Source organism: Mustelus asterias, chromosome 20, assembly GCF_964213995.1.
Source record: "Mustelus asterias chromosome 20, sMusAst1.hap1.1, whole genome shotgun sequence".
Taxonomy (NCBI): domain Eukaryota; kingdom Metazoa; phylum Chordata; class Chondrichthyes; order Carcharhiniformes; family Triakidae; genus Mustelus; species Mustelus asterias.
The window spans coordinates 80,100,523-80,110,620 of record NC_135820.1 but is presented as its reverse complement, the minus strand read 5'-3'; the positions used below and the strand labels follow the sequence as shown (position 1 = coordinate 80,110,620).

Sequence of the window (10,098 nt, the reverse complement as noted above, 5' to 3'; positions counted from 1 at the left end):
CAGACAACCTTGTGATTATGTGAAAATCCATTCTGTGACACAAGAATGAGTTATTTTTAAATTTAAACTGGGCCTTATGTCAAAATAAACCGGTTCAAAATATTTTCCTCAGAGGGGCCGCCAGCTCCAGACTGAAGCACCGACGAAACATCCTCCCCGGACACAGAACCGTGTCAATCAGGATAAACATCTCTCTGATTCAATGAAGCACATTCTGCACCCAATTCAGTCCGATTTCACACAACAGCGGCACAGCAGGTTAACATCGCAAGCAAAAGTACATTTTCAGACTGGTTTTAATCTGAAACTCTTGAAAAATGGACTCACAAACGTAACGTAAAATGGAATCGTGAATGAACTGAATAAAGCTAAAATGGAAGACTGCACTCCAACAAGAGTTCATCCCAGGATTTAGAAACTTCTGGGTAAAGGGGCAAAACTGTTCATGACAAGAGTTCACGACAAGTTAACTTCCGGTCCGACATTGCAGCCACTGGAAAAGCAACTTGGAAACAGGATTGAAAGGTCCCTTGCAGCATCCGGCATGCTAACCGACCAATCAGGCCAGGAGGAGGATGAGAGGCGAGTGCTGTGGGGCTGAGAGCAGCTCAGTCTGTGCCCGTTACACAGTCACATTACAGTGATCCCAATGAGAAACTGGCCAGCTGCACATCAGCATCTTACACCCGTTCTGCAGTTGCTATCCACAGTTGCAATGAGTCTCTCTCTCTCTCACAGGTGCCACGGATTGACTGCAGATTCCCAACAAGCCGATTTGTCAACGATTGTTCGAGACGCCGGTCGCCATCACTAAACCCGCCGACGCTTGGCGCCGCTAGGGCTGGACGGGTTGCTGTTCACACTCAGCAGGTTGGCAGTCACTCTGTTCCTTTTCCTCTTGTCGATCACCTCTTTTGTGACAGCCTCACCAGCCAGCAGCACTTTCTCCTTCACCGCCACCTTCTCCACCAGCTTCATGTTTCCTGGAGAGGCAAGAATCAAAAATAAATCACCATTAAAATGGGACGCAACTGCGGCCACAAGCGGCACAGAAACACAGACACCGGCAGCAGGGCTGTGTTGATGACTCAGTGAAGCGTCAGTAACTCTCGCCACTCCGTCTCGCAGCTCAGGCTTGAAGTCCCACTCCAGAGATTTGAGCACAGACTAGAGTGGTGCAGCAGTGCAGTACTGAGGGAGTGCCGCACTGTCAGAGGGTCAGTACTGAGGGAGTGCCGCACTGTCAGAGGGTCAGTACTGAGGGAGTGCCGCACTGTCAGAGGGTCAGTGCTGAGAGAGTGCTGCACTGTCAGAGGGTCAGTGCTGAGGGAGTGCCGCACTGTCAGAGGGTCAGTGCTGAGGGAGTGCCGCACTGTCAGAGGGTCAGTACTGAGGGAGTGCCGCACTGTCAGAGGGTCAGTGCTGAGAGAGTGCTGCACTGTCAGAGGGTCAGTGCTGAGGGAGTGCCGCACTGTCAGAGGGTCAGTGCTGAGAGAGTGCTGCACTGTCAGAGGGTCAGTGCTGAGGGAGTGCCGCACTGTCAGAGGGTCAGTACTGAGGGAGTGTTGCAGTGTCAGAGGGTCAGTACTGAGGGAGTGCTGCACTGTCAGAGGGTCAGTGCTGAGGGAGTGCCGCACTGTCAGAGGGTCAGTGCTGAGGGAGTGCCGCACTGTCAGAGGGTCAGTACTGAGGGAGTGCCGCACTGTCAGAGGGTCAGTACTGAGGGAGTGCTGCACTGTCAGAGGGTCAGTACTGAGGGAGTGCCGCACTGTCAGAGGGTCAGTACTGAGGGAGTGCCGCACTGTCAAAGGGTCAGTACTGAGGGAGTGCCGCACTGTCAGAGGGTCAGTACTAAGGGAGCGCCGCACTGTCAGAGGGTCAGTACTGAGGGAGTGCCGCACTGTCAGAGAGTCAGTACTAAGGGAGCCCCGCACTGTCAGAGGGTCAGTACTGAGGGAGTGCCGCACTGTCAGAGGGTCAGTACTGAGGGAGTGCCGCACTGTCAGAGGGTCAGTACTGAGGGAGTGCTGCACTGTCAGAGGGTCAGTACTGAGGGAGTGCCGCACTGTCAAAGAGTCAGTACTAAGGGAGCGCCGCACTGTCAGAGGGTCAGTACTGAGGGAGTGCCGCTCTGTCAGAGGGCCAGTACTGAGGGAGTGCTGCACTGTCAGAGGGTCAGTGCTGAGGGAGTGCCGCACTGTCAGAGGGTCAGTACTGAGGGAGTGTTGCAGTGTCAGAGGGTCAGTACTGAGGGAGTGCCGCACTGTCAGAGGGTCAGTACTGAGGGAGTGCCGCACTGTCAGAGGGTCAGTACTGAGGGAGTGCCGCACTGTCAGAGGGTCAGTACTGAGGGAGTGTTGCAGTGTCAGAGGGTCAGTGCTGAGGGAGTGCCGCACTGTCAGAGGGTCAGTACTGAGGGAGTGTTGCAGTGTCAGAGGGTCAGTACTGAGGGAGTGCCGCACTGTCAGAGGGTCAGTACTGAGGGAGTGCCGCACTGTCAGAGGGTCAGTACTGAGGGAGTGTTGCAGTGTCAGAGGGTCAGTACTGAGGGAGTGCCGCACTGTCAGAGGGTCAGTACTGAGGGAGTGTTGCAGTGTCAGAGGGTCAGTACTGAGGGAGTGTTGCAGTGTCAGAGGGTCAGTACTGAGGGAGTGCCGCACTGTCAGAGGGTCAGTACTGAGGGAGTGTTGCAGTGTCAGAGGGTCAGTGCTGAGGGAGTGTTGCAGTGTCAGAGGGTCAGTACTGAGGGAGTGCCGCACTGTCAGAGGGTCAGTACTGAGGGAGTGTTGCAGTGTCAGAGGGTCAGTACTGAGGGAGTGTTGCAGTGTCAGAGGGTCAGTACTGAGGGAGTGCCGCACTGTCAGAGGGTCAGTACTGAGGGAGTGTTGCAGTGTCAGAGGGTCAGTACAGTCCCTCCCTGAGGACCTCACTCCCAGGGGAAGGAGCTGTCCCCCCTCTGTGTTCCAGTTACAATGCTTCTTTGTGTCTTTTAACGCTGAGTGTTGAATGAGCCTCATTCGAGTCAGTCACCAAGGACAGAGAGCAGAGCCTTGTACTAATCGACATGTCTCCAGTCAGAGCAGACAGAGTTACAGTTCACAAGGAGACTGGCGCCCTGGTTACTCACCCTCTTCAGCCAGTGGCTGCTCCAGCAACTCCTCTTTGTGTTCATCCTTCAGCTCCTCCTCCGCTATGCTCTTTCCTGTGAAGATAATTAAAATATCAGTCAACTCAAAGCACATTTAGAAACCAAAACATGGACCAAAGTGACCGCTAACCCCACCCCCGGGAGTGGCCAGTCATGCAGAGTGTGATTGGTATGTGCTGGACAATTCCAATGTGCGAGTCCAGCAACCCCCTGCTGAGATACAGAACAATTGAGGGAAAAGAAACCGGACTTGGAGAATCATTTAGAATAAATTAATTGAACAAAATTAAACCATTTTCAAAAAGCAACGGTCTCAGATCCGGGACTCCGGCTGTTTCCTGCAAGGACACACACTGAGATCACTCTGTGACTAATGAGGGGTAGGACAGACACAACACAGACAGGCAAGTGGCCGCTGAGACTCGCTGCTTCTGCTGTGGAGGATTGTGACTGAGGCAAGTTAGAATGTGAATCTTCGAGATGCCAGTCTGAGGGGGGGGGTGCGGGTGCCACACTGCTCATGACCAGGGGGTGGGGGGGTGCACACCACCCGCGACCGGGGCAGCGGGCTTGGGCATGCGAGAGTACCGCCGCGCTCACAGCTCTGTACCTTCTTTCACTTCATGTATAATGTCTTCAGGGAGAACAAAATTCCGCTCGCCGTTTGGGAAAGGGAGGATTTCCGATTCGTGCTGGAAAACACCAGATAACAAGAGAATTTAAAACCAGAGAATAACAGTTCTGATGTCTTTGACATGGAAGGATTTTGCAAAATGTTTTACAGAAACGCAAAGCAAGAGACGCACCAGTGAAGCCCGGGGGGCCGGTTTGCTACGTTGACGGCGCTATACAAATGCAAACAGTTAGCTTATCTCTTTAAAAAAAACCCAAACCTCCTCTGGCTCCGACAGCAATTTGCATCTAGCCAATGTCTCTAATGTTCTACAAGTCCTGGGGTATTCCAGAAATCCCAGACTGCAGAATGTGGGTAGTGAGGGTGAGTGAGACAAAGGACAGGAGGGAAGGAAATGTTCAGGAGACTGGACTCAGGGAAAGGGAGAATCCTGGGGTGAGCTCCCTCACTAACAGAATTTCCTCCCTAACCCTCTCCACCTGTAAGACATTCCTTTGAGAAAGATTTTGGTCCTGTCCCAATATCTCCTTATGGGATTCAGGGTTAGGGGCTTAATTTTGAGAATAGTTTTGAATTCAAGAGGCAATGGTACAGAACCGGAGGTACCGTTCTGTCACAATGCAAGGCACATGACATTGAGATACTGTTTATCCAGGATAAACACCAACACCGTCTGGATGACTGGTGGCATGGTGGCACGGTGGTTAACACTGCTGCCTCACAACACCAGGGACCCGGGCTTGATTCCAGCCTTGGGTCACAGTCTCCGTGTGGAGTTTGCACATTCTCCCCGTGTCTGCGTGGGTTTCCTCCGGGTGCTCTGGTTTCCTCCCACAGTCTAAAGATGGGCAGGTTAGGTTGATTGGCCATGGCAAATGCACGGGGATAGGGCGGAGGGCCTGGATGGGATGTTCCTGTGGAGAGTTGGTGCAGATTTGATGGGCCAAATGGCCTCTTTCTGCACTGTAAGGATTCAATGGTTCTGTGAAGCAAATCACAATGAGGCCGCACTTGGAATATAGTGTTCAATTCTGGTCGCCACACTACCAGCAGGATGTGGAGGCTTTGGAGAGGGGACAGAAAAGATTTACCAGGATGTTGCCTGGTATGGAGGGCATTAGCTATGAGGGGAGGTTGGAGAAACTTGGTTTGTTCTCACTGGAACGACGGAGGTTGAGGGGAGACCTGATAGAAATCTACAAGATTATGAGAGGCATGGACAGAGTGGATAGTCAGAAGCTTTTTCCCAGGGTGGAAGAGTCAATTACTAGGGGGCATAGGTTTAAGGTGTGAGGGGCAAGTTTTAAAGGAGATGTACGAGGCAGATTCTTTACACAGAGAGTGGTGGGTACCTGGAACCCGTTGCCGGGGGAGGGAGTGGAAGCGGATATTGAAGAAGGGAAAGGGTTAAAGTTTTTTTTGAACTCAATGTATTTTGTACCTAAAAGGTTGAACTTTGTAGCTGGAATGTATCACAAACATAACCCTTCCTTATGGCTAGTCTCCCCTTTGTTTATCTTGCTCCTGGTGGTAGTATAAGCCATTTGTTCATGGTTCCCTCACTTGTTTATATCATTCTGATAAAACAGACAGTTAAATATAGATGTTGGGTTGTAAGTCTTGCTTTTCCCGTAGGCTTGTGTATGATTTAAACAAAGGAAGCAGCTACCAAATGGTAGAGTGCGAGAATGGCCGTTTGAAGGACTCCCCCCACTGGGACAGCTGCAATCGCACACAGTCACTTCAAAGGAAAAGCCGCGGGAAGAGCGGGGGAACAGAGGTTGCATCTTGGCTACAACTACCAGGAGAATTGTGCTTTATGACCCAAGGATAGTCAGAAGCTGTTCAAGGAACTATAATTTATGATCAAGGACTGTTAACTGGACTTTGCTTCATGACTTGTATTAGGAACCCTGATGTATAAATGTCCACGCTTTTTGTGTTCAGAGAGAACTTTGGCTTCCGCTTTCAAGGGGTCAAGTTCTCCCACAAGCTTGTGAGAATAAAGCCTTACTCTATTTTGACTCATACCAGCCTCAAGAGGTATTTTTACCGACTTCAGATACGGTAGTGACTTTTAAGGGGCGTCTTGACAAGTACATGAATGGGATGGGAATAGAGGGATATGGTCCCCGGAAGGGTAGGGGGTTTTAGTTAAGTCGGGCAGCATGGTTGGTGCAGGCTTGGAGGGCCGAAGGGCCTGTCTCTGTGCTGTAATTTTCTTTGTTCTTTGTTTCTGTGCTCTATATCCTGCAGAGCTATCTGAGCTCGCACGCAGCATCGAGAAAGATTGACCAGTACAAAATACTGCGATGGTGACCTGATCAGTTACCATGCACGTCCTCAACTCAACAGGCCCTCAGCCCATTGCCAGCAGCTCCTTACCAGTGCCTGCATGTCATACATAACATTCAGATGCTCCCAAACTATTCTGGAGGAGACTTGGCGTCCGATATTCTGACTGAATTTATCCCGGATACAAATCATGTGGAAGTGTCGATTTACCCCTGGAGAGAGAGAGAGAGAGAGACAGTGGCTGTTACTCGCACTGAACTAACCAACCAGTCTATCTGATTCTGGTGTTGTCAGTGATCTCTTTGCCAATTGTGTAATGACCACGGGCATAATTATTGGCTGCATCTTCCTTCCCGGTGATGAGCTGTTCAGGGTGGAACACCTGACGGTAAGTACCAGTACGAACCTCATCTATGACAGTTGGCTCCAAGTCCACAAACACAGCTCGTGGAACATGTTTGCCTGCCCCTGTCTCACTGAAGGTGTTGTTGAAGGAATCATCTCCACCTCCAATGGTCTTGTCACTGGGCATCTGCCCATCAGGCTGGATGCCGTGTTCCAAGCAGTAGAGTTCCCAGCAGGCATTACCAATCTGGACTCCAGCCTGGCCAACATGGATACTGATACACTCACGCATTTTTTCACTTTTCTTTCAAAAGAAACCTAATTTGACTCGGCGTCAACGCTTGGGCTCTTACAAGCTGACAACAAGGAGTCGCTGTAAGAGATCTCTATGGGAGGAATATGAACCCAGGGAAAACCTCACTTGCTCAACTTTGAATTGTGCCACGGATCTTTAACATTAACGAATAGGTGGCAGTGTCTCAGCTTATTTAACTTGCACTCCCTCAGTATCACACAGATACTGCACAGCTATTTTCTGACTCAGAGGTGAGAAATTCTACATTATCACCTTGTCTCAAACCTATCACTCGCAGCCACTACACCACATAATGAATCAGATAGCAGGAGCATGGGGAGGCCATTCAGCCCCTCAAGCTTGCTTTGCTATTCAATAAGATCATGGAGAATTAGCCTCACTCCACTTTCCCACCTCATCCCCAAATTGCCCGATTCCCTTATACTCTGAAAATCTATCAATCCATCCTGAATGTATTCAATGACTGTGCGTCACAGCTCCTTGTGTTCAAGAATCCCAAATATTTACAATCTTCTGAGGGAAGAAATTCCTCCTCATCTCAATCTGAAATGATTGTCCCCTTATCCTGAGACTATGAGCTCCCCCCGCAGTTGGGGAAACATCCTCTCAGCATTGACTCTAAATCTCTCAGAGCTTTATATACTTCAATAAACTCACATCCATCCTCCCAAACTCCAGAAACTATCTCCTCATAGGACAACCCTCTCATCTCAGGAATCAACCTCGTGTGTGTCATCTCCAAAACAAGTATATCCTATATTATGTACAGAGACCAAAACCATACACGGCATTCCAGATGTGGTCTCACTAAGATGCCACAGCCGCAACAAACTGTCCCTAAATTTTATGTCCCACCCCCCCTGTAAACACCATCATTCCAGTTACCTTCCTCATCACTGGCTGAATAATAGCTTCATGTGATTCATGCACCAGGTCACCCAGATCACTCTGTAATCTCTCTCCATTTAAACACTTATTTGCCTTTCTATTCCTGCCAAAGTGAACAAGTTCACATTTCCCTTAATCCACTCATCAACCGCTCCAGAATCTGGTGAACTGGTGCGGTGACAATAATCTCTCCCTCAACGTCAACAATACAAAGGAGATTGTCATCGACTTCAGGAAACATAGTGGAGAACATGTCCCTGTCCACATCAACAAGTACAAAGTAGAAAGGGTCGAGAGCTTCACGTTTTTAGGCATCCAGATCACCAACAACCTGTCCTGGTCCCCCCATGCCGACACTATACTTAAGAAAGCCCACCCATGCCTCTACTTTCTCAGAAGACTAAGGAAATTTGACATGTCAGCTACAACTCTCATCAACTTTTACAGATGTACCACAGAAAACATTCTTTCTGGTTGTATCACAGCTTGATATGGGGCTCCTGCTCTGCCCAAGACCGCAAGGAACTGCAAAAGGTTGTGAATGTAGCCCAATCCATCACGCAAACCAGCCTCCCATCCATTGACTCTGTCTACACTTCCCGCTGCCTCGGCAAAGCAGCCAGTATAATTAAGGACCCCACGCACCCCGGACATTCTCTCTTCCACCTTCTTGTGTCAGGAAAAAGATGCAAAAGTCTGAGGTCACGTACTAACTAACTCAAGAACAGCTTCTTCCCTGCTGCTTTTGAATGGACCTACCTCGCATTAAGTTGATCTTTCTCTACACCGTAGCTATGACTGTAACACTACATTCTGCACCCTCTTGTTTCCTTCTCTATGAACGGTATGCTTTGTCTGTATAGCGCACAAGAAACAATACTTTTCACTGTATGTTAATACATGTGACAATAATAAATCAAATCAGATCCCTGCCAGGCCCTGTGTCCTCCTCACAGCTCCACTCTCCCAGCGGCTCTTTGCTGCCTGTCCAGTAGCGCGGGGATGGGCAGAGCGGCCGCGGGCTCAGGGTGAGCTGGAGCCGGGGGCAGCAGCGGTGAGTGCGAGTCACAGGGGTGGGAGTGGGGAATCGGGGGGGGGGGGGGGGGGGGGAGGGGGGAGGGCTCGGTTGGGGGGTCTCTGGGGAGGGGCGTATTGGGTGCGGGGAGGGGGGGGGGGTTGGGTGGGGGTGTCCCGGGGGGGGGAGGGGGGTGTTTGAGGTGTGAGGGGGGGGGGGGGGGTCTCTGGGCTGGGCAGTGTCCCGGGGAGGGGGGGGGGGGGGGGGGTGCTGGGGGGGCCGGGGGGGGGGGGGGTATTTGGGTGCGAGGAGGGGTCTCTGTGCTGGGCGGTGTCCCGGGGCGGGGGGGGGTGTTTGGGGTTGGGGGGGGGTGTTTGGGGTTGGGGGGGGGGGTGTTTGGGGTTGGGGGGGGGGTGTTTGGGGTTGGGGGGGGGTGTTTGGGGTGGGGGGGGGGTGTTTGGGGTTGGGGGGGGTGTTTGGGGTTGGGGGGGGGGGTGTTTGGGGTTGGGGGGGGGGGTGCTTGGGGTGGGGGGGGTGTTTGGGGTGGGGGGGGGTGTTTGGGGTTGGGGGGGGGGTGTTTGGGGTTGGGGGGGGTGTTTGGGGTTGGGGGGGGGTGTTTGGGGTTGGGGGGGGGGGTGTTTGGGGTTGGGGGGGGGTGTTTGGGGTTGGGGGGGGGTGTTTGGGGTTGGGGGGGGGTGTTTGGGGTTGGGGGGGGGGTGTTTGGGGTTGGGGGGGGGGTGGTTTGGGGTTGGGTGGGGGGGGGTGTTTGGGGTTGGGGGGGGGGGTGTTTTGGGGTTGGGGGGGGGGTGTTTGGGGTTGGGGGGGGGTGTTTGGGGTTGGGGGGGGTGTTTGGGGTTGGGGGGGGGGTGTTTGGGGTTGGGGGGGGTGTTTGGGGTTGGGGGGGGGTGTTTGGGGGTTGGGGGGGGTGTGGTGTTTGGGGTTGGGGGGGGGTGTTTGGGGTTGGGGGGGGGTGTTTGGGGTTGGGGGGGGTGTTGGGGTGGGGGGGGTGTTGTGGGGTTGGGGGGGGGTGTGTGGGGTTGGGGGGGGGGTGTTTGGGGTTGGGGGGGGGGTGTTTGGGGTTGGGGGGGGGGTGTTTGGGGTTGGGGGGGGGGTTTGGGTTTGGTGTTTGGGGTTGGGGGGTGGGTTTTATGTTTTGGGGTGGGGTTGGGGGGTGTTTTGTGGGGTTGGGGGGGGGGGGGGTGTTTGGGTGGGGGGGGGGGGGTTTGGGTGGGGGGGGGGTGTTGGGGGTGGGGGTGGGGGGGGGGTTGGGGGGGGGGGGGGTGTGGGTTGTGGGGGGGGGTGGGTGTGGGTGGGGGGGGGGGGTGTTTGGGGTTGGGGGGGGGGGGGGTGTGTGGGGGTTGGGGGGGGTTGGTTTGGGGTTGGGGGGGGGGTGGTGGGGGGGGGGGGGGGGGGGGGGGGGGGGGGGGGGGGGGGGGGGGGGGGGGTGGGGGGGGGGG

At 53.4% G+C, this 10,098-nt stretch overlaps 1 protein-coding gene across 1 annotated transcript in view; it reads right to left on the bottom strand.

The window, feature by feature from the left end:
- Window positions 1–282: 282 nt before the first annotated feature.
- The window catches only part of mrgbp (MRG/MORF4L binding protein), a 13,762-nt gene continuing 3,946 nt past the window's right edge, over window positions 283–10,098 (bottom strand). Inside the window, exons 2-5 of the mRNA XM_078236926.1 lie at window positions 6,168–6,289; window positions 3,759–3,840; window positions 3,128–3,202; window positions 283–983 (exon numbers count right to left, since the gene is read on the bottom strand). Of these exons, the coding sequence (XP_078093052.1) occupies window positions 811–983; window positions 3,128–3,202; window positions 3,759–3,840; window positions 6,168–6,289 (452 nt within the window). The 3' untranslated portion in view covers window positions 283–810. The remainder of the gene's footprint in view (window positions 984–3,127; window positions 3,203–3,758; window positions 3,841–6,167; window positions 6,290–10,098) is intronic.